Source organism: Hipposideros armiger, unplaced genomic scaffold, assembly GCF_001890085.2.
Source record: "Hipposideros armiger isolate ML-2016 unplaced genomic scaffold, ASM189008v1 scaffold_24, whole genome shotgun sequence".
In the NCBI taxonomy this organism is placed as follows: domain Eukaryota; kingdom Metazoa; phylum Chordata; class Mammalia; order Chiroptera; family Hipposideridae; genus Hipposideros; species Hipposideros armiger.
Genome location: NW_017731374.1, coordinates 6708238 through 6731186, shown reverse-complemented (window position 1 = coordinate 6731186; position 22949 = coordinate 6708238). Strand labels below are relative to the sequence as shown.

At 53.4% G+C, this 22949-nt stretch overlaps 2 protein-coding genes across 11 annotated transcripts in view; both read left to right on the top strand.

Moving 5' to 3' along the window:
- The first annotated feature begins 4211 nt into the window (after positions 1-4211).
- On the top strand, positions 4212-12636 carry KIF12 (kinesin family member 12). Of its 10 annotated transcripts, XM_019635782.1 has the most exons (19): positions 4433-4644; positions 4718-4783; positions 4881-4959; positions 5102-5229; positions 5332-5407; positions 5784-5918; positions 6109-6244; positions 7041-7132; positions 7313-7457; positions 8184-8302; positions 8384-8488; positions 9059-9161; positions 9244-9334; positions 9535-9621; positions 10003-10093; positions 10165-10269; positions 10874-10974; positions 11065-11183; positions 11509-12636. In XM_019635782.1, exons 1-19 carry the CDS (start codon positions 4619-4621, stop codon positions 11646-11648), a joined length of 1944 nt encoding a protein of 647 aa, XP_019491327.1. In that variant the 5' UTR covers positions 4433-4618; the 3' UTR covers positions 11649-12636. The 10 variants fall into 10 exon arrangements, 7 of the variants coding, with proteins under 7 accessions (XP_019491325.1, XP_019491328.1, XP_019491323.1 ...); XM_019635780.1 differs by lacking the exon at positions 4433-4644 and adding an exon at positions 4213-4283 and having other exon boundaries at positions 4718-4959; XM_019635783.1 differs by lacking the exons at positions 4433-4644; positions 5332-5407 and adding an exon at positions 4213-4283 and having other exon boundaries at positions 4881-5229.
- A 9778-nt stretch (positions 12637-22414) lies between these two features.
- The window catches only part of AMBP (alpha-1-microglobulin/bikunin precursor), a 13702-nt gene continuing 13167 nt past the window's right edge, over positions 22415-22949 (top strand). The window contains exon 1 of the mRNA XM_019635777.1: positions 22415-22645. Coding sequence (XP_019491322.1) covers positions 22529-22645 — 117 coding nt within the window. The 5' untranslated portion in view covers positions 22415-22528. The remainder of the gene's footprint in view (positions 22646-22949) is intronic.

Sequence of the window (22949 nt, the reverse complement as noted above, 5' to 3'; positions counted from 1 at the left end):
GTGATAAATCACTCTATCAGGCTATAGCCCAAGACACATACTGAAAAGGATGACTTTGGTCATCAAGAAAAATATCAAAAGCCGAATTTGTCAATCCTGGCTGTGCATTAGATCCATCTGGGGGAGCTTTAAAAACATTGATGCCTTAGCCCCCCTCCCCCAAGCTGATTAATCAGAATCTCTGGAGGTGGGGCCTGGAATCCCCAGGTGACTCTGATGCCAGGGGTGGAGTGCCACTGCCTTAAAGTATCACGCCACATTCCCCGGGGAAGAAGGCAGGGCAGTGTGAAAGCTGATATGGGAACACGTCTCAACAGAGATGGTTAAACTAAGGCGAGTTGTGTACTTAAAAGGTCAACTTCAGTTATCCAAGTTTAGTTTTGCAGACCAGCTCACAGAAAAGGGCTGCAGAGAGCAGAGGACGGAACACAAGCTTTGGTGACAGTCAGATTCCCACACCACTTAGTGGGTGCATGACCTTGGGAAGCTACTGAACAACTCAGAACCTCATCTTAAAATGGGACAATTGTAGTGCCAGTCCCAAAGGGTTGCTTTGCAAATTAGTTAAAATGAAGTAGGAAAAGTGCCCAGTGTTCAACAAATATCAACTCCCATCCCTCTGACTCAGAAGGTTCCAGACACATGAGGCAACATTGTGCAAGAGAGGGTCCTTAATGCCCCTTAATACTCTTACACATCAACACTGTTTTCAGAGGAAAATATCCAACTCATAGGTAAGTCATTCCTGGGTGAACACTGCATAGACTGACTCAGGGGAAAGCTGATTATGTTTCTAGGAAGAGCTGAGATCCTGGAAACAGCAGGGAGTTTCAACAACCCTGGGTCCTTTCATTTCACAACCACCCAGAGAGGCTCATCTCAATTCCTCTTGCTTCGACCTTCCCGCCTTCATCAGACAGTTAGCTAGTGGGTGCACCTCTTTGCTGGGCCCTGAGATGGGCGTTGGGAGGGGATCTCCACCCTCACCAAGCTCCTTGTTGCGCAGGAAAGCCTGGCATGGCTACCGGCACCCACCAGACACAGCAGATAAGCCTTGTGAGGCTGTGGGGGAGAGGAGCCAGGCATTCAGAGGAAAGAGTTGCCCAAGGGCGCCAATGGGTTACTGCGACTCTCTCCATCTCTTCCTAAAATCACAGCTCTTCACCGTCGGCGCAAGTGCTGCTCCAGCCTGAACTGGCCACCCTTCAGTTTTCCCATCTGTAAAACGGGAGTAGGGGGCCAGAGAAAAGTTAATTCAATGATTCCCTAAGGCCCTCGCTTTGGAGCATGTTGGGAAATGAGTCCTATGGCCTACATTCACGTTTTAATTAAAGATTACAGCAAGCTCTGTTTGGAAAATTTCACAACTGGACTTGGATCCATCTGGCTATCCCTTCATGGTGAGGGGGGGGGGAAGGGGGGTGTTACAAGTGAGACAATGAAAGACGAGGGCATGTGATAAAAGGAGAACTTCCTTCCTTCCCAATCTTCTTTCTCATCTCTGTCCCACCTCAGTCCAATGCAAAGCTGTCTGGCAGGGTGAGCCCCGGACTCATCTGGGAGCTTGGCCAAGGCTGGGAGAGTGTCACCCAGCTTCTGGGCACATTTGAGAGCAGCTTTGTGGCAGGAGCTGATGATCTCCATGATAAATGAGTCCCTAAAGGAATCCTTACATCATGAAGTTGAGTGTTTGCGGTTAGTCTTGAGAGGAGGGAGAGAGGAGAGATGGCGGTTGGCAAGGGCTGCACGACGACGCATCCAGCAACCCTCTCACCAGCCTCCCTTCCTCCTGTCTGGCTCCTTCTCTTCTTCCCACCAACATTTGCTGTGCTCCTACTGTGTGCAGGCTCCTGTGCTGGCTCAGAGGCCACAGGGATGAAGCCAGCACAGTCTGTGCTCCCAAGGCAAGAAGACCAACCTACTGTGTTCAGTAAGGAAGGGTACTGAACCCAGTGTCATCAGTACTGCAACAGAGGGAAACCCAGGAGGCTGTAGGGGCACAGGCACAACTCCAACCTGACCTGGTGGGGCGGGGATGACAGGCAAGGTGTTCTACAGGAAGGCTTGCAAGACAAGTCCACCAGGCAGCAGAGAGAGCTCCTGGCAGAAGGAACAGCAAGAACAAAGGTCTAGGGAATCAGAGGGAAGCCCAGGAAAGCTTTTGGGCTGGAGCATTGGTGCAGGGGCGGGGAGGCAATGGGCAGTGGAGACAGCCAGGGGAGTCAGCAGGAGATAGAGGATAAATGACCTTGAATCTCAGCGAGGGAGCTCAGACTTTATTCTGAGGCCCCAGGGAGCAGGGCAGGATTTTCTCAGGGAAGAAGGCTGGGGTTGAAGTGGCTGGAACCAGGAGCAGGGGTGTGCGTGGGAGGATTCCCTGACTGCTCAATATTGCTTTTATTCACTCCCTGAAAGAGCACTTCTTGAGGGCCTGCTCATCCCTCTCCACAGTATCAAGCGGGCCAGCCCCTCCACACAGCTCAAGCTCGGGAGAAAATGTATGGAAAGAGAAGAGCGAGGCTGCACTTGACAAAGCCTTCTTTGTGGCCAGCCCTGGAGCCATAATGGCGCAGTGCTCTGCTGCCCTCTACCTACACCTGGAGATACACCCCTGCAGGGTCCAGCCGGCTTCTAAGAGGCTCTGAGTTTCGCCACATGCCTTCCCTCCCTCCCTCCCTCAACGACGGGGGTCCCGCTATTCCTGATGAAAAGGTGCAGTTTGGGATAGAGGACAGGCTCAGAACCTCCAGTGATGTACGCATTTTGACCCAGCTTGGAAGCCTGGTGAAGCCTGGTGCAAAAGTCCCTACAAACAGCTCATCACACCCCGACGTGCCGTATCCCTCATCTCTGCACTATTCTCCAAAGCCCTCGGGTGCGGCTCATTTCAGTTCAGTTTGAGGTGGACAGCAAGCTGATTAAATCAACCCATGCTCAGATGTGAATGACTGACAGTCCTTAACCTTTTTAAGGACATTTAGGGAGCAACTTGTTCACTTACTGGGTTTACAACTGAAAAGGGAAGCCTGCCATAGCAAATGGCACTAGGATTTAGCGCTCATAGTTCTGGGTCTAAACCTCCCAGTTTCACCATTTACAGCTGCTTTCTCCTCAGACAGCCTCCCCTGCCTACTTCTGTTTTCTTGTATTTTTCATCTGAAAAACAGGAATAGTAATTCTTGTCCTATCAACCTCAAGGATTAAAAAAACATGTAATAGATTATGAAATTTCAGAGTTGAAAGGAATCTTGGAGATTATCTAGGGATTTTTATTTTGGCTTTTAGGTAATGTTGTACAATTTATGAATCACTTTCGATTACAGTTCTCCTCTGCTTACAATAATAAACCCATAGTAAGTTGAAAATATATTCAGTCTAAATGTAGAGCATCAGTTGTTTACCCTTGTGATGGCATGGCTGACTGAAAGCTGCGCTCACTGCCACTGCCCAGCATCACGAAAAATTATCTTACTGCATATCACTAGCCCGTGAGAAGATCAAAAGGCAAAATTCAAGTGCAGCTTCTACTGAATGCTTATTGCTTTTGCACTACCATAAAGTTGAAAAATCGTAAGTTGAATCATTGTAAGTCCAGGACAATCTATACACTGTCTCACTGAAATCTCAGCACAACTGTGTACAATCATTAATCTTTTTTTGCAAGAAGGAAACAGCTAAGAAAGGGGAAATGACCTGGCCAAGGCTCTCTGGGATGTTAGTGGCAGAGCCCAGGACAGTAACTCTTTGTTCTACCTAACTTTCCCTATAGATCCTGCTAGAAGACCCTAGAACCCTCACCTACCACCCTCACCTCCCTGTCCCTACAGGCCTCTGAACTCCTCCTAAAAGCCCCTGCACACTAAATAGCACTTACCTGTCTCTCCAGCAAAACTATGGGATTTCTCTGCCTGGTGCCCAGCATGGAGACTGGCACTGAATGGGTGCGTGCCACCCCCCCCCCCCAGCACATCTACATATCTCTGGTTCTCTCTTAACCAGACCAGGAGAGGGTTGAACAACAGTCCTGGCCTTGGATCAGCCTTGGCATTGGACAAGCAGGTGATCTAATGTTTAACCAAAAGCTTCAACACAAGAATTCAATCCAGCTAGGTCTTCCTAGAGCTAAGACACCCCCCCCCCCTCGCCCTGGGCTGCAAAGTAACTGGAGCTGCTAGGGACAGGGAAAGGGAGGAGAGGGAGGGAGACTACAAAACTGGAGGAGTATATGGATAGAATAGGAAGAGCTGTGTGGCCTTGGCTGAGTCCTTCCCATCCTTGCCTCGGTATTCCTATCTGTGTACAGAAGAGTCTGGTCTGGGTGGTCCCTCCTGATGGGACTGGGCAAGAGCAAGGGATCCTCAGAATCCAGAAACCCCTCGCTAGGGGTTCCCTAGTTTGGGAGAGACTTCCTCCATCATAGAGGTGGGGGTGGGTAAATCTTTAACTACCTGGCCCTGGGCAGGCCAGAGCCTTTCCGGATGGATGGCTGCCTGGGAAGGGGGGATGGGTGTGGGGGATGTAAGTTGTGTAAAGCTAGTCCCAGTGTGGTGAAGGGAGGGTAGTGGGGAGGAAAAGGAACGAAACTCAGGCGGAGCTAACTCCGTGTGCAAAGCAGGGCATGGAGGAACGCGGGTCCCCCGATGGGTAAGCAGAGATTCTGGGAGGTTCGAGGAGCCGCTGGGCCCCGGGATGGTTTAACTCACCTTGCTGCCCACAGGGACCCTGAGTGGAGCCTGGAGCAGGGGCCAGAGGGGCCGGAAACACCCATCCAGGTGGTGCTCAGGTGGGTATAGGTTGGTTAAGAGGTGCCTGAGAGAGGAAGGGAAGGGACCGATGGAGAGACATCGGGATGGGACATCCACCCTACCGTCGGGCCCCAGGGTGCGTCCCATGAGCGCTGCAGAGCTACGTCGAGGGGAGCAGAGCGCGCTGCACTGCTCAGGTTCCAGGACTCTGCAGGTGAGAAACCCCTACCCCAATAAAAAAAAAAAAAAACCTACCGGAAAGATGTGTAGAGGCCTCGTCCTTCCCCCCAGGCAACTTTGCCCAGGCCCCGCTCTCCCAAGGCCTCGCCCCCCTTCTCCACCGCCCCCTCCCCCAGGTGAGCCCCCCGGGCGGGGGCCCAGATGTGGTGTTCCGCTTCCGCGCGGTGCTGGACGGGGCGTGCACGCAGGAGGACGTGTTCCGGGCTTGCGGTGTGCGGAGTCTTGGGGAGCTGGCGCTGCGCGGGTGAGTGAGGCCCTGGGGATGCCCTGCATCCGCTCGCTGCCCTGACCCCACCGCGGACCCCCGCCCTCCGCTTGGGCCCAGCCACGCCCCTGCTGCCCGCAGCTTCCCCTGCACCGTCTTCACCTTCGGCCAGACCGGATCCGGGAAGACCTACACCTTGACCGGGCCGCCTCCCCAGGTGGGCCGAGCGCAATCGGAGCCCTGGTGGGTCAGGGGTTGGTGGACTGGAAGCTCTGGGGAGCTGTTGGCTGCGCAGGCTTCCAGAGGTTAGGGCCTTGGACAGTGCAACCCAACCCCACGTATTTGCAGACAAGGAAACTGAGGCCCATAGAGGTAAAGCTACTTGCCCTGTATGGAGTTCATATTTTGTCTCCTTTACTTACTAGCACTCAGTTTCTTCATCTATAAAATGGAAGCGATAGTCCTGCTTGTGAGAACTAAATGAGATGTTATATGAGAACTTCGTGCAGTTCCTAGGGCAGTACGTAAGGGCTCTACAAAGGGTAGTTATTACTGCGGTGGTGAGCCCCAGGCTCAACTGTTTCTGCCTCCAGGGAGACGGGGTGCCTGTACCCCCCAGCCTGGGTGGCATCATGCAGAGGACCTTCGCCTGGCTGCTAGACCGTGTGCAGCACCTGGGTGCCCCTGTCACCCTCCATGCTTCCTATCTGGAGATCTACAATGAGCAGGTGGGGGACAGAGATGACTAGAAAGACAGCCGACAGTTGAAATGAGGCATTTCTTTCTAAGGAGCCTGGGTCAAGGGGCAGAACGGGGTGGGGGTGGGGGGGTGGGGGGGGACTGTTGTCAGTGAGGTCTGAGGGTGGATGGAACATGGATTCAGCACTCCTTCCCTCACCCTCCACCCACACCACCCAGGTTCGAGACTTGCTGAGCCTGGGGTCTCCCCGGCGTCTGCCTGTTCGCTGGAACAAGACCCGGGGCTTCTATGTGGAGCAGCTGCGGGTGGTGGAGTTTGGGAGTCTGGGAGCTCTGATGGAACTTCTGCAAATGGGTGCGTGCTATTTCAGGGGAAGCTTTGGGGTACAGGGGAAGCCCATCCCTCTACTGTTCACTGAGTGCACTCGAGGCCCCTGGCTGGGGCTGTGGATTCAGAGATGACCCTTGTGGGAGCAAAGAGCCAGCAAACCAATAATTCAGACACAGCCCAAGGACGGCCCCCATCCCACCCCCAGGCCTGCTGACTGTGCCTGCCAAACTCTCTCTGGGCCCACCCTCTCTCCAGCCCAGGGCCTCTGCCTCAGTCAGGCCTCTGGTTTGCTCCCCAGATAGGTCTTTCCGCCTCAAGGCTCTCCGGCTCCCATCCACGTTCCATGCAGCAAACCACATCCCTCTTCCTCTCCAGCCCACTTCCAGTGTCCTGAGGGCAAAGGTCATACCTCTTAGCCAGCCTATAGGCCCCTTCTGTTCCAGTCTCATTCATTCATTCATCAAATATTTATTGAACGTCCACCCTGTGGCAGGCACTGGGGTCACTGAGACTCAGGGTTCCTGCCCCAGCGTTGAGCCACATCTCCCAGCTGATCTTTCTGCTTCCCCTCCCTCCTTCTACATAGCGATAGGAGGGATGTACATCAGATGGGAATTTGACATTCTTCTGCTCAGTTCTTTCCATCGCCCTCTCACCGGTCTGTCCTAGTGCCATACCACACATCCCATCATTCCCCTTTCCTGCTGCTGTACCTTTGCACGCGCTGGCCCCCCTACCAGGATGCCATTGCTCCTTTTCCTTTATTGGTGACTACATGCTCTTCCTATCAGGTCCAGTTCCTGATGCTTTTTCCCTCCAGGTCTTAGCCGTCGAAGGAGCTCTGCTCACACTCTGAACCAGGCCTCCAGCCGAAGCCATGCCCTGCTCACACTCTATATCAGCCGCCAAACTGTGAGTGCCCCAGCCTGGGGAAGGAACTGGCCCAGGGTCACCCAGCAAGGGTCTGCCTCTGGGTGTATAAACCAACTTGGGTGTGCACAGGCGGTCATCGTGGAAACCTTGGCTTTGTGACTTTGATGGGGACAGCCCCTCCCAAGTCCCCATCAAGCTCTGATCCCCTAATCCCAGCAGATGTCTCCTGTGGATCCCGGGAACCCTGTTGGTGGGAAGCTGTGCTTTGTAGACCTGGCGGGCAGTGAGAAGGTGGCAACCACAGGATCCCGTGGGGAGCTGATGCTTGAGGCCAACAGCATCAACCGCAGCCTGCTGGCCCTGGGTGAGACCTGGGAGCCAGGCCTGACGTTTTGAGCTCTTGCCTGACCCGCAGCTGTCCATGGAAGGAGCGGGAGAAGGGGAGTTGGGGGCGAGGGGGGGGGGAACCAGAGGGGTTGTAGGGCATGGAGGAGAATTAGGGAGCTGTGAGCCAAGAGCCACAGGCAGGCCTCCTTCTGTCCTCAGCTTGCTTTGTCTTGTGCCTCCCCTCTTAGAACTGTGTTGATGGCTTTACAAACCCTATAAACTTCATTCTATTAGAATGAAACTCATTCTAGTTTAGGAGGTAGACACATCCAAGTGCAGACTATGAGCCCTCAGATCTTCAGCTTGTCCCTTATGCAGATGGGAAGATGGAGGCCCAGTGAGGAGAAGGGACCTGACCTGTCTTCCCACTCCCACCCCAGGTCATTGGGGCTCCACTGTGGGTGCGTGGGGAGACACTCAGGAAGCTCCTCTGCATTCAGTCCATTTGTCAGATATTTTCTGAGCCTCTGCTGAGAGCCAGACCCTTTGTTGGGCATCAGGGGTCTGGCCTGGACAGGGCCACCTCTGCCCACAGGAGCCCCAGTCTGGTGGCAGAGGCCAATCTGAGTGGGGAACAAGATCACATGGAAAGAGGGATTTCAGAGCCACACTGGCCTAGGTGGAGATTTCTGCTCTGCATGAACCAGCTGCGTGTCCCTGGGCAAGGGGTGTAACCTTACTGGGCCTCACTCTCCCTACCCAGGTCACTGCATCTCCCTGCTGCTGGACCCACAGCGGAAGCAAAGCCACATTCCCTTTCGAGACAGCAAGCTCACCAAGTTGCTGGCGGACTCACTGGGGGGGCGTGGGGTCACCCTCATGGTACCTGAGGGCGGCTGGCAGGGAGGGCTGGGGCTTGAGGGAGGGGCTCCCAGAGAGAAACACTCAAGACATCCTCCCCAGGTGGCCTGCGTGTCCCCCTCAGCCCAGTGCCTTCCCGAGACTCTCAGTACCTTGCGATATGCCAGCCGAGCTCAGCGGGTCACGACTCGACCACAAGCCCCCAAGGTGAGAGGAAGACACAGGTAAAGGGATGGCAGGCAAGGGCAATGGTTGGGGATCAGGCAGTAGTTGGAGCCTGAGTTGGTGTCATAGTTAATGTCTGGGACTGAGTCAGAGTTAGGATTAGAGTTGGAATCCTGATGATGCGATCATGATTGGGTAGGGTGGGGTCAGGGTCAGGGTCATGGTCTGGGTTATGGCAGGTCCAAGGTCTAAGGTTGGAGTCTGATTTGGGATATGATTCAGGGGCTAGCCGGAATCCCACTTGGTATCATTATTAAGTCTGAGTTGAGTTGGGGTCTTGTTTGGAGTCAGAATCTGGACCAAGGTTTGAACAGGAGTTTGGGGTTGGACTTGGAGCAGGGTCCAGGCATGCAGCTAAGGCCATAGGCACTTCGATGCAATTAGGATAAAGTGTCCCCTCCAGGTGGATGTAGACTTGTGCTAGCATGCCAGGCTGGTGAGTGAAGCATGGGCTGGTTTTTAGGCTTCACTCACGCCCCACTGCCAGAAGCCCGTGTGCAGTGCACCACTTGCGCAACCATACATGGCAGCTCTGGGCCTCGTTCTCTGCAGTCCCCCATAGCAAAGCAGCCCCAGCGTTTGGAGACGAAGATATTGCAGCTCCAGGAGGAGAACCATCTCCTACGGTCCCAGCTGAGCCAAATGAACCTCAAGGGTATGAGCTCCCTGGGGGTTGGGTGGGAGGTGGAGAGGGTCTGGGGCTCCTGTGAATCTAGCCGCCTCCCTCTCCCCTGTAGTCTCTGGGTTCAGTGGGGCCCGGGTGGCCTGGGCCCAGCGGAACCTCTATGGAATGCTCCAGGAGTTTATGCTGGAGAATGAGAGGCTCAGGTAAGGCCCAGCCCCAGGCAGGGGACTCAGTGCCACCCCTTCCTGCTGAGCTGCATCTGCCAAGCTGCTCCCTCTCTGGTCTGTGGCTTCCTTCTTTCCCCACCTGCCTGCTGGGGCTTGTACAACACTGCAATGAGGGGCTGACTGATACGCCCATCAGCTCTTCCTGCTGTTACCTTTCTGGGGCCTGTTCTTCCCAGGAAAGAAAAGAGCCAGCTGCAGAGTAGCTGGGACCTGGCCCGGGATGAGCAGCGTGTCCTGGCCCAGCAGGTGCATGAGCTGGAGCGGTGAGCATGGCCACCCGCCCACAGACAGGCCTTGAGACAGAAGGCAGGTGGAAAAGGGGTGGCTTAATGAAATGGTTAAGAGTCTGACCTCTGGATCCAGACCACCTGGGTTCAAATTCCGGCTCTGCCACCTAGCTGTGTGATCTTGGGTGAGTCGTGTGACTTCTCACTGCCGGGGTTTCCTCATCAGTAAAATGAGGATACTATAACGCCCACCTTACAGCGTTGTTTTAAAGACTAGATTGCATGAGTTCATTTGTAAAGCATTGCCAGTGGTGCCTGGCATGTAGTCAGTGCTCCATTTGGTAAAAGGGGGGATCTGGGGGCCAGCCTGGCAGTAGGGTTGAGGGCCACAGGCACAGACCCCACTGCTCTTTCCAGGCGCCTCCTCTCTGCATGCTACCTTCACCAGCCAGGCCTTGACCCAGCCCCGCCATGTCCCTGTGTGATGGTGCCAGCTCCCTCCTGTCATGTGAGTCTCTACCCAGCCTGAAGCAGGGAGGAGCAAGGACAACAGGGAACTCCTGACGTGCCTTCTTGCAGGCGCTGCCACCCCTCTGCTCCTGCCCCTGCTGTCGCTTCTGCCCCCTGTGCCGAGCACCGCTGGCCCACTGGGCCTGCCCACGGAGGGAGCTCCAACTGCCCCAGGTAGGAAGGGCCAAAGTAGGGGTGAGGGAAGTCTGGGAGAGCTGGCGATCTTGATCTAGGGGATTAGTCCTGGGCATCAGAACTCCAGGGCCTCCAGGGTCCCAGGCTGGGTTATGGGGGCAAATGGTTGGCTTTGGGCTCCCTCGACTCAGGGTTCAGAATAGCTCTTTACCTTGCCTCCCCCTTCTCCCCATCCTGCCTTCTTTTAGGAACTCACTCTGCCATTCGCTTATTCATTCATTCACTTTCATATTACTCATTTATGCATTTTCTTATTCACGTGTTCACCCACGTTCACTGGCTCTCCCCTATGCATCTTGCTTGGTGCCAGCCCCTGCTCTGGGCACTGAGGATTCAGATACAGAGAGAGCAGACATGGTTCCTGCTCTCAGGGAGTTCCTAGTCTACAGAGAGGACATTACAAAGGCCACCTGCTGCCCACAGAAAGAGCAACCAAGACCCCTTCCCTTTATGGCCACCTGACATTCTTGGTGCCTCGTGAGGCAGGTGCGGCAGGGATGGCAGTGTCATGGTCAGCACCAGGGAAGTGGAGCAGAGAGGTAAGGCTGAGGTCACCCAGTGTGGGCTCTGGTCTTTCCTGCAGATGTTTGGTCCGAAGGCCCCAGATGGCATGCCCCTGTCTGCTCGGCCCCCACCCTGGGCACCCCCATGCAGCCCTGGCTCTGCCAAGTGCCCAAGAGAGAGGTGGGCCCGGCGCTGGGGCACTGGGGTGGGGGAGGAGGAGGCGTGGGACCCTGAAGCTCACCTCCCACCACACAACTCACCCCGGCCCAGGAGCCACAGCGACTGGACTCAGACCCGAGTCCTGGCGGAGATGCTGACTGAGGAGGAGGTGGTACCGTCTGCACCTCCACTGCCCATGGGGCCCCCGAACACGTCACCGGTGCTGAGAGGTGAAGAAGGGACAGTGGGAGGAGCCCCTAGTGTTGTCTGTGATCTTGAGCCAGAACCCACCATCTCCAGACCTCAGTCTCCCCATCTCTGAAATAGGGTGCATGCTGAGAGGTGATTTCTAAGACATTTCTGGTTTCCAAACTGGGAATTCTCTTCCTAGGGCCACCTGCATGCCCAGATGTATAACGGAACCCATAATGTATGGCAGGGGGGAAGGAAGTGGGTACCACCTGAGGCTTCCCCAGAGGATCTTGGGACCCTGATGGGCCTGGGTAGGGAGGGGCCCAGAGTAGTGCAGGCCTTGAGTCTCACTGTGCACCTTAGGTGGGGCCACAGTTCCAAACCTAGCCCGGAGACTGGAGGCCCTCAGAGACCAGATTGGCAGCTCCCTGCGACGTAGCCGGAACGTGCCACCCCGCAGCGAGGGCTCGCAAAGCCCCAGCCGAGTCCTTCCTCCATGCTGAGGGCAAAACAGAAACCCAGAAGACCACTGTGTGACCTCAGGCTGGGCTCTGCACTCCGGGGGTCCAGTCTCCTCATCTGTTAAATGGGGATAGCAGCTGCTGCTTCTCTGTAGCTGGGCCAGGCGAGGACAGTTCCTGAGGGCTAGTGGGTAGGGGCTAGAGGGCAATTTGGGGGAGAAAAGGAAGGGTGCCACTCCAGACTATGAGAAATGAGACCAATTGAGCAGGTGATGAACTATACATACCAATAAAGAGAGGCCTCAGCTGCAAGTCAGGTTAATCAGTCACTTCTCATAGTGACATCCCAGAGGGGAGGAGCTCTCAGGGGAGAAGAGGAGGCAAGGACACTTGGGTGTGTGTCCTCTTCTGATCAGGAATAGTCCAGGTTCCCATCTCCTTTCATATATTATACAAGTTTTAATTGAGCAACTACTATGTGCCACTGGGCAAGCATGGGGAAATCAAATGGTAAGCATCTCCAGGAAGAAGGCCTGGGACAAACTGATTTGGCCTTGAGCTGGGGCAGATGGTGGACCTAGGGGCTCCCTTCTGTGTGCCAGCTTCCTGTGCCCTGGCGCTAGAAGGATCATGAGGCCTGAGTCCTGGAACCACAGACCTGCTCTGAGACCTTGGGGAAGCCCTGCAGCCTCCCTGGATCACATAATGGTTTTCAGCCAGTTAGACAGGGGACAAGGCTCCCTGTCCTGTTGAGCTCCAGTGAGGATCAAAGAGGGGAGGAATCTCATGATTCTTGGTATAGTGCCCAGTAGGATGCTTTTGGTCTACAATTATGGGGAAGTTTGGATGTGACATGAGAAATTGGGGGTGCTCATTACAAGAGGCTAACGTAACTCTCCTATTTTATACTTAGGGAAACTGAGACCCAGATGGCTCATTCCTTCGTTGGCTCATGCATTCACTCACTCATTCAAAAACACCACTGGGGGGGGGGCAGCCGGGTGGGTCAGTTGGTTAGAGCGCGTGCTCTGAAAACATCAAGGTTGCCGGTTTGATTCCCACATGGGCCAGTGAGCTGTGCCCTCCGCAACTAGATTAAAGACAACAACTTGAGCTGAGCTGCCGCTGAGTGGCCAGATGGCTCAGCTGGTTACAGCGCGCGCTCTTAACAACAAGGTTGCCGGTTTGATTCCCGCATGGGATGGTGGGCTGCACCCCCTGCAACTAGACTGAAAATGGTGACTGGACTTGGAGCTGAGCTGCACCCTCCACAACTAGATTGAAACAATTTGACTTGGAGCTGATGGGTCCTGGAAAAACACACTGTTCCCCAATAAAAACAAACAAAAAAATAACGTATCAACTGCAAATCAAGGTGGTGAACAAGACTGACAAGGAACAGGGAGCTCACAGTCTGGTGGGGGACAGACAGACTGACATTTACAAACTCACACATGTGCTTTGATGGGAAAATCCAGGGGACTGGAGGCACAGCGGAGGGTCACCCAATCAGAAATTGTTGAGGGGGTCAGTGAAGGTTTGCCAAAGAGCGTTATGATTAAGTCTCAGAGGGTGAACAGCAGCTGCCCCAGGGCAGGTGGAGGGCGGCCGAGGCCAAGGCCCAGAGACCCCTGAGGTTCCGAAGGTGGGCAGGGCCAGGAAGTGCATGGCCTTCTGGGCTACATCCAGAATTTGGGCTTGTCCCGAGGGCAAAGGGGAGCCACAGAAGGGTCTTGAGGTGTCACATGCTTAGATTTGCATTTAAGCCACACTGGCCACTGTGGCAGGTGGACTGACTGGTGAGGCTGAGCTGGACGCAGGGGGACCAGTAAAAGGACCAGTGCGGGGGGGGATGGGATACTCCTCAATCAGGAGTACCTAAGCCAGGCCTCGGGCTGGGAATCCCCTGAAACCTGGGCCCTGGGCTCGGGCAAACCTCAGTATTGGCTTGGGGAGCACTGAGGCAGCAGCGAGCCGAGGCTAGAGGGCAAGACAGGGTAGCTGGTGAGTGTCAGTAAGCCTGGGGAAGGGGTCGCAGCCCGCAGACCTGGCCTAAGGAAATCAAGTCTTGTCCCTACTCCACTGCACAGTGCAACCAAGCAAGAAGAGACCCAGCATACTCCTACCCACCGCCACCCTGGAAAATAGCCCTGGGGATAGTCCCTAATTATGCCTCCCTTTCCCCAGAGGAGTGAGGACCCACATATTAAAGCAAGGTGCCTCACGGCTGCATTTGAGCATGCTGTGTGACTTGGGGCAGGCTACCCCCTCTGCAGAGCCTCTGACTCCTGAGTCTCTCTTGGCAGGGTCAGCCCAGATGGGAGTCCCCAGTGGCCAGAAATTGAAAGGCAAGACTTGTAACCAGGCATTAGCGGGTGTTCAACAGTGGTGGCTGGAAGACCAGTGCCCAGGGAGGCACAGCTCGGGGACGTGGGGTAACAGCAGACACTACAGGCAGCTGGGCCAGCAGAGGTGATTGTGTTTAAGTCAACAGACTGAGTCACACAAGTTCAAATCCAGGCATCATCACTTATCCATGATTGAGCCTGGGCAGGTGACTTAACTACTCTGAGCCCCAGTGGCCACATTTGCAGAATGGATACAATAATAATAGCCCCTCATGGGCTGGTCATGACGATTAAATGTACAGATACATGCAAAGAGGACAGCATAAGGCTTTGCCTGTTGCAGACGATTTAGCCAACAGCAACTGGTAGTCAACATGACAATTTGATGGAATTGACAATCTGAGTTTAAAAAGATAATAATTCAGCAAGTGTTTAGAGAACCCACATTGGGCCATCTTTGAACAAAGCATAAGAATCCTCATCCTCATGGAACACAGACAAGAAACAAGAAAATGGGCAAAATATGTGGAAAGTCTGATAGTGATAAATGCTATAGATCAAAATGGAGTGGAGAGGTCCATCTGCCAGGGCGGATGTATTTCTAAATCAGGGGGTCAGGAAAGGTCTCGTGCAGATGACATTTATGCAGAGACCTGAAGGAGAGGAGGAGGATAAGCCTGACTCATGCCATAAATTCACTTTTTTCTACTTTGGTAACTTTGACGCCACATGGGCTTGGGTGCTCTGCAGGTTTGAGACTGGGCTTCCCCCCTCCCCAGAGCTCTTATCTCACTCACTGGTCTCATGGGCTTGACTGCTGGGAGGTCCCTAGCCTCCAGCAGGGGAGGCCTCTGGCATTGAGTGTGAGAGCTTTGCTTAGCTGTCTTGGGAGGATGGACACGGACCACCCAGGGGGACCCTGGCTGTTGCCGGTTCATTCGTGTTGGGATTTCTTCTGCTGGAGCCAGCTACAATTTTCCAGTTTCCTAGTTCCAGCTCAGCAACCCCCCCCCCACATACTTTTCCAGGGATAGTAATGCAACGGGATGATTCCCCACTGCCCCCATCTCATAAGCCCTGTGTCCATCTCTCAATCAGCGTCCTCATTCTAAAATGGCTACTTGTCCAGAATCCCTAAACCCTGGAGGAATTCCATAGGACCTAGTAACATATCTTCAAATCCAGTGGTCCTTACTGAGAGCTTGGGGATTCCAGAGGACACTCCTGGAAACCTAAACGCTGTAGGCCTTTTCTAGAATGCTGGAATTTGGGGGCTGATCTCTGGCTCCAGGAAGTAGGGTAGTATTTCTCCACAACTATCAAACTTAAAATGAGGTCTCTGGTAACTCAGAACATTAGAACTGGGGGCAGATCTTGGAAATCTTGAAGCACGGTAGGAATTTCTCACAACGCCAAATCCCCCCCAAAAAATCTCTGAAAATTTAAAACACTGTATAGAAGTTGGGAGGGGGTTCTCTGGACTCTTTAGCTGGAGGTGAGAATGGTCACCAGAACTCATAGGTCCATCCACGAGTTTCTAGAATGCTGACAAGTCTAGAGAGCCACCCAGATGTTGGAACCCGAGATGTTGGATGTGAGTCCTCCAGACCCTTGGGGACCTTGACTCTCAGCCAATCCAGCCAAGGCAGGGGCTTCAGGAAGAGTACTCCTGCGAATAGTTGTGTTCAAAAGGCTATGAGGTCTCGTCTGGGCAACCAAGCCCCAGATAGACCCCAAGAGGTGAAGTCAATGTGAGAGTTTGTGAAGACCCTACTGCCAAGAACTTCTAGCTCCCATCTCTCTGTCTGCTTCAACCACACCGGACTTCGTTCGCGTCGCAGGTGTGCCCTGCTTTCTCTCACTCAGGGTCTCTCTTCCCTTTGTCTAATGACACATTTGCTCCAAATTCATTTGTATTCAATTTTATACACAACAGGTTGATTTTAACCACTTTGAAGGATATTTTGAGCCCTCTTAGATGACTTTTTCCATTTCTGTCTCTTTGTTGAGCTTCCAAAGACTTGTCTTTATTTTAAGCAAACAAATATGGCGAGGCAGGGTGGGGCAGGTAGGAAGTCTTGCTATGAAACAAGGAGCAGCGGCTACTGAAATTTGGAGATGGGTTGGTGCTGTGGTTGGAGACCAGGACTGCAGTCTGGAGACACCTGGGTTCTAAGCATGCTCTGCAACAGACCTACCGTCTGAGCCAGACCAGCCCCCGGGCCATCACTGACATCTACACTGGATGGCCATCAAGGAAGACCTTTGGAAGTTGGCCAGAGGTGTCTTCCTCAAGAGATTTCATTCAGCTCATGGCTATCATCACACTGTCTCTCATTCCATCATACTAAGTCCCTACTTGAAGGTCAGGCCTGTTCTACTGGGCATGAGGGACACTGGCCTGACCTTGAGCCACTGCCCTATTCTTATGGAGTGTCCAGCCAAGTGGGGGAAGAGGACAATAAAAGTGACACTTGCAATCAGCAGAATAAATAATAATTGGCAAATGTATGTGGTACCAAGCATTGTTTCCAGTATTGGTCCTGGATGAACTCATTCATTTCTCATAACAACTCTGTGAAGTGGGCACTATTATTCTCCTCATGCTGCAGTGCGGAAACCAAGGCAAGAAGAGGTTTGGGAATTTGCCCAAGGCCACACAGCTAGTAGGTGGCAGCAGTGGCATTCTCCCAGGGTGGACTGGCTCCTGAATAGACGCTCTCAACCACCATGCCACGAGCCACCCGTAGGACCACAGAGGGAGGGCAAATAGAGGAACAGCTCCTATCCAACTCAGGAACCGCTGAGCACATGGGGCAGCCTCCCTGGGTAAGTTGGTCTCCATCAAAGCCCAGCACCACCCAGCAAGAGCAGACCATGCAGAGGTCTTTGGAGGAAAGGACTTCCCAAGCTCTTTTTCTTCCATGGAGGAACCCTCACCACCCGCAAAGATAAAGGAATTCTTTACTAGTCAATGAAGCAAGATTCTGGGCAACCTGAGTTGGAACCAAGAGAATTAGAAAAGGGCCCCTGCAGTCCAGGGTTTGTGTGGTGGGCAGGGCCCTGTGTGGAGATCCGGTGGTCTCCAGACCACAGGACCTTGGGCACACCCACTCCCACTCTCAGCCTCAGTCTGCCCAACATATAGCTGTGGAAGCCTGGGCAAGGGAGTTAAGGTCTCTGAACCTTAGTTTCTTCCTCCGTAAAGTGGGGGTATGATTGTTTTACCCTTTGCGAAGTTAATAAGCACTCATAGAGGATGATGTGAGGATCACAAGCGTGGACCCCTATCAACTGTTGAGGACAGAGCCTGGCACATGGCCAGTGCTAAATAAGTGCTAGTTATTACTATTCTTATTACTAATGGAAACTCTCAGCACAAACATGTTGCCACTCTTGTACTCTCAGGGGAGGAATTGCATCAATATGCAGACTCTGGTTATAAAGACTCACGCACTTGTGGACATCCAGCTCTGCAGCTCCTCCTTAACCAGGATTTTTCCACAGAGAGATGTGTCCACTGAGGTCTCTCATCCAACAGACGAGCCAACACAGCTGACTGAGAGACAGTCATTCAGCTCCATTGAAGAAAGGCCAGTGGGACTTTCTGAAGAGTCCAGCTTGCCTCATGGTTTCAGAAAAGAGCTATTGTAGTCCCTTCCAAGGACACTGGGTGATGTCAACTCAGTCAGCAAGGCGTCCGGCAGGCCCCTGGGGTCCTGCTGTAGATAAGACTAGCCTGAGAAGAGCAGGAAATGTTCGTGTCCTTTTCCTGGAACACGTCAGGCCTTTGGAAGTTTGTTCCTTTGGAATCCCTTTCTTCAGGGCTGCAAAGAGAACCAGACCCTGGGCCACAAGCCCTGTCCACCGGGCAGCCAGATCTCAAGGACACTGAGCTCCAAAAAGTCTCATCTTCTGCTTCTCCAGGCTAAGCCACGGGCTCCCACAATCAGGAAACTAAATTGACAACACCCAAGGGCACCTTCCACCCAGTGCACTTCCAGCTTAGGGCTAGCACTTACTATTTGCTAAGCTCTCTGCAAAGAGCAAGAGCATTCTTCTATGCCCCTAAGCTATGACCTCTAATTAAGCGTCCAGCTCTATAGCCCGGGTGGGGATAGGCAAGGTAGAAACTGGATCTTTTACACTCACCAGGGGATTTTAAACAGACTCTGGTAAGAAAGGCTGATTCTAGCCCTGGTCCGACCTGGTCTATAGGCCTTCGCCCTAGCCTCTGGCTCCTGGTCTGTAGGATGCTAGCTATGAGCAAACCCACGGTCTTTAGAAGTCTTCTGCTGCCCTCTAGTGGACATGGGTTGCTCACGCCTTTTTGCAGCCCGTATGGAGCCTTTGCCTGGTACTGCTCTTATAGTACCTGCTATGTATGCTAAGTGCCTGGGATGACATCGGTCTGTCCCGTATGCACACTTGCGGGAGCACTTTCACAAAAGTCCCTCATTCAGTTCTAATTTCAGCCCTGTCAAATGAGTTATTATTACCTTCATTTAGAGGTCTAGATGAGGAAGGTGAGGCCAGGGAAGGAAGGACTGCTTCATGGTCACCCAGCAAGTCACAAGGACTGGGACCCAAGTCTCTGGGACAAGGGTGAGGAATGAGTAAAAGCCTAGAAGTTGCCGGGCAGTGAGGACATCCCCTCTTATCACTGGTCATGGAGTCCTGAGCGCCGCTCACCTCCAGCTTTGCTATGAACACATAAGCTTTGGCTCCAAGTTCAAGGGAGCTGGGAAGGGTCAGGCATTTGGGGTGAGGCCTGCAGCAGGATTCCTCCTCGTCGGGAAGGAAAGTCACCCTGCCATCCCCTTCCGCCATTAGCAGAGGAAGCCCTGAACCTTGGCCCCACCCTTTGGTCTGAGTTCGGCCCAATGTCCTCGATGTCTCTGCTGGTCCAGGCACCAGGTCCCAGTGCCCCAGGTCCTTCCTTCTTCCTGGGAAACGTGCGATGGAGTTGTTTTCCTGGGCCTCCCACTTCCACTGCCTCCTCACTGATCTCCCCTCATTACGAATCTGACTGGCCACTCACTTCTGAAAACTCGCCAGTGTTTCCTGTACCCTCCAGACAACGAGCAAGCCCTTAGGCCTGGCATCATAGTCTAACCTTCTGAGCCCCGGCCACGGCTCCAGCCTCATCTTCCCCCCACCCCCCAGACCTGTGGTTTTTTGCATTCCGAATGCATTTTGCTCTCTCCACCTTCCTCCTCTAAGCCTTTGCAGGTGCTGTGCCCTCTCTCTGGAATATCCGCTTTCCACACACACCCCGTGTACTTCTGTCTAGCTAACTCCCACTCATCAAGTTAGACTCCCCTCCTCTGGCCCCAGCTTTCCCCATCGCTGCGCTGACCATCCTGCCTTATCATATTCTCCTCACTGCTCCCCATCCCACCCTGGCCAGGGGTGAGCTCTGGGAGGCCTGTCGTATTCTCCATCCTATCCCCACCGCCAAGCACAGAGTGCGTATTTGGTGAATGAATGAGTGAATGAATGAATAAGTGATGGGAGAAGGCCTGGGCGCCTGCTTGGCCACAAACTGGGTGACCTTGAACAAGTCCCATTCCCTCCCTGAGCCTGTGTTTTCATCTAAAAATGAGGCCTCTATTCCCTACTGGTCTGGGCACCTCTGAGGCTGTGAGGCCTCCTACATGGGGCAGGCCCTCCCCTTCCCTCTGAAATGGTTCTGGAACCTGGCCAGTTCCTGTGAACTCTTGAACCCATGGGTCCCCCTGGGAGTGCAGGGGCCCCAGAACCTCCACACTGCCACCCCAATAGCTAGAGAGGGAAGAGGGGTTAGCACCTCCTTACCACTGCTGGCTGTGCATCCTGGTGGCCCAGGGTTAATTTTTAAAAAGCAGCTCAAAGTCCAGTGGGTCTTGGCAGAGTTTGCTCCCTCGCTGGTTAATAATCTCGAGAGAACAAACATCCCTAGAGGCAGGAGAAGAGATCAACACCCTGAGCCCAGATTCTGGCCTGTCCCCTCCCCCAGGAGAGGCTGTGTGGCTGAAGGAACAGCCCTGTCCAAAGAGGCCCAGGTTCTCCTGCGCTCCGTGTGCCTCGGGCTTCCCCTTAGCTAGAGGGGTTGACAACCCTAATAACGCAGACGGGCTGTGAAGGCCAGAGGAGCCGTCATGGTACGCTGTAGGCAACCTTAGAAAAGCGGCTCTATTCCTATTAATGACTCATTGTTAGTTTTTCATTCGTATACCAGGCCTGGTTTCTCCAAAGACATACACCTTGAACCCGTCACACAGGTAAGGCAGTGGACGGCTTATGGAGCAGTGTCACACGCATTGCCTCACTTAACCTCTTGGCAGACAGGACAGGGACTGTTATCCTCGGTTTACAGATGAGGAAAGTGGGCCTCAGAAAGGGAAAGACATGGCTAATGTCACACAGGACAAGAAGTCAGAACTGCCAGCCCCCATTTCTTTGCACCCCTCTTAATGCAGACTGCCTCCTTACGACCACCACTGACCAAACCATAAAAGAGTGCGAAACTCTGTAAACAAGAGGGATGGTACTTGTCCCCAAAATCTAAGCCAATACGGTTGCTGTGATTAAACTTGTAACACGGTTTTGAGCTTCCTGGAAGCCAAAGCAAAAAGGCGATGCCATCAGCAGCCAAGCTATCAGTGTTGGAGCAAAGGAAATACACTCACTTATGATGAATAGAGACACACTTGTTCCTGATATTGGTGAAAGAGAAAGGTATGGTGTGGCTTTCACAGAAAGGAGGTGGTACACCATTTGTTGGTGTCACTGACTGAGGGAGCTCCTGGATTCTCATATGAGCACAGATCTTGCTTTTGGAAGCTCCTGTCTGAAGGGGGTCATTCAGATGTAGCAGGGAGGCTGCTGTGTGTATGGGACGCCCCATGCGAAGAGCAGGGCGGAAGTAAGCACAGCATCTCTGACCGCCGGAGAAGGGCGCCTCGTAGAGAGGGCCTGTGGTCTTGCTGGCAAGAGTGTGAGCTCTGCAGATAAACAGACGTGGGTTTTAAAAATTCCCTTTAAAATTTGTAGTTTAATGAATGCCGTATGGTTTCTTAAAAAGTATCATTAAAAAACAAAACAAAACAACACCCCTGTCCGCCCCTCCCCAAACTGGGTGGCTTAAAACAACATAAATGTATTCTCGCACGGTTCTGGAGGTTAGGAGTCTGACACCAAGTTGTCATTAGGGCCACACTCCTCCTGCAGGCTCTGAGTAAGAATCCTTCCTTGCCTCTTCCTCGCTTTTGGCATTCTGTGACTTGCAGCTGCCTCACTCCATTCCCAGCCTCGGTCTTCGCATGGTCATCTTCCCTGTGCGTCTGTGCACCTCGGTCGTCTTCCCTCTATGTCTGTGTCTCTGCCTGAACCTTGCCCCCCATTTCCCTTATGAAGACATTAGTCATTGGAATTTGGGGCAACCTCATCCAGTATGACCTCACCTCAATCCATTACATCTGCAAATAGGGTCACGTTCTAAGGTTCTGGGTGCACATGAATCTGGGGGGACGCCATGTAACCTGCTGCAAGCATATTCAGTCAGCTCTTCCTACGTGCTAGATGCTGTCCACATGCTTTATAAGTGTTAACTCCTTTAGTCTTCACAATAATACTATGAACTAGGAACTATTATTATCTCCATTTACTGTTGAGGAAACCAAGAAACAGAGAAGTCACTCACCCAAGGCCGCACAGTGGGTGACTGGCACAGAAGGCAGTCTGGCTCCCGAGTCCATGCTCTCATCCACACCAAATGCTGCCTCCCCCGGCAATGCCACTTCCCAGATGCGAGACCCTGGGCAAGTCATTTACCTCTTGACTCAAATTCCCTGTCTGTAAGGGGGGAAATAGCACCTACCTCATGGGGTGGTTGTGGGGATTGAGTTCAGCTCTATGGTTCAGTGTAAAGTGCTGGAGCAGAGCTGGCGCATAGCAGGCACTCAGTGAACAGAAGCTGTTATTAGAATCATCATGGTTATTTCTACTATTATTTGCCAGGGCTGTGGGAAGCTGGGGTGAGAGAAGGAAGCCTGGGGCAGACGCCTGAACTCTAGTCTTGGCTTTGGCATAGACTTCCCTGTGGCCTCTAGTAAGGCATTTCCTCTCCCTGGGCTTCAGTTTTCTCATATGAGAAATGGCCCCATCAGGCTCGTCCTGCTGTCTCACAGGAGTGTGAGGTCCAGGTGGAATGACACAGCAGGAAAGGCCAGGGCTACCCATGTCTCCTGTCCTCACATGCCACCCTGTGTCGGGCGAGTAGTTTCTGAGGAAGCCTTCTGGGGGTGAACTCAGCCCAGGCTGCATCTGGGTCTTGTTGTGTTTGGCCAATGCCTTCTCTGCAGCAGACACCCTGGCCCCTTCGGACCACTGACCCCAGCCAGGGCACTACCAGGGATCGATTAGACCTGGCCTTGGGGCCCTGATTGGTCCTGGCTAAGCAGGGCAAACACCAAGGTCCCCTACAAACTGCAGGCCCTTTCCCCAGCCTCAGTTTGCAGCTGCCTCGGGCAGGGAGTTCCTCTGTCCCCAGACTGAGCCCGTGAGTGACCCCCTAGGTTCAGAGCCAGAGCCATGCAGAGTCTCGGGGCCCTGCTTCTGCTGCTGACCGCCTGCCTGGCGGTGAGTGCCAACCCTGTGCCGACAGTGCCAGGCAACATCCAAGTGCAGGAAAACTTCGACATCTCTAGGGTAAGACTGGCTTCTCTGGGGGGTGATTGCGGGTGTCTGAAAAGCTGGGCTTTGCCGGGGGGCAAGTCCTGGCCGCCTCGGGGTCTCTGTCTCCCCATCTGGAACTCTAGCGGTGCGTCCCTAAAGGCCCTTCCTGCTCAGACCATCTGGGTTTTGTTGAAGCAACAACTCTACGCATCCGCCATTCTTTGGGACTCTTGTCTGATTCGGAGTCAAATGTCCACACATTCAAACCTGTCCTCTCAGGCTCCAAGGGGAATCCACATGCTTTGATTAGAACACACCCCTAGAAGGCTTTGTCCTG

What these genes read in the sequence shown, in the direction of transcription:
- KIF12 (XM_019635778.1), top strand. Translation starts at nt 4,226, where the DNA reads ATGGATAGAATAGGAAGAGCTGTGTGGCCTTGGCTGAGTCCTTCCCAT. An exon ending in GCCAAGTGCCCAAGAGAGAG is followed by an intron (nt 10,975 to 11,064) that starts GTGGGCCCGGCG and finishes ACCCCGGCCCAG; the next exon opens with GAGCCACAGCGACTGGACTC. An exon ending in CACGTCACCGGTGCTGAGAG is followed by an intron (nt 11,184 to 11,508) that starts GTGAAGAAGGGA and finishes TGTGCACCTTAG; the next exon opens with GTGGGGCCACAGTTCCAAAC.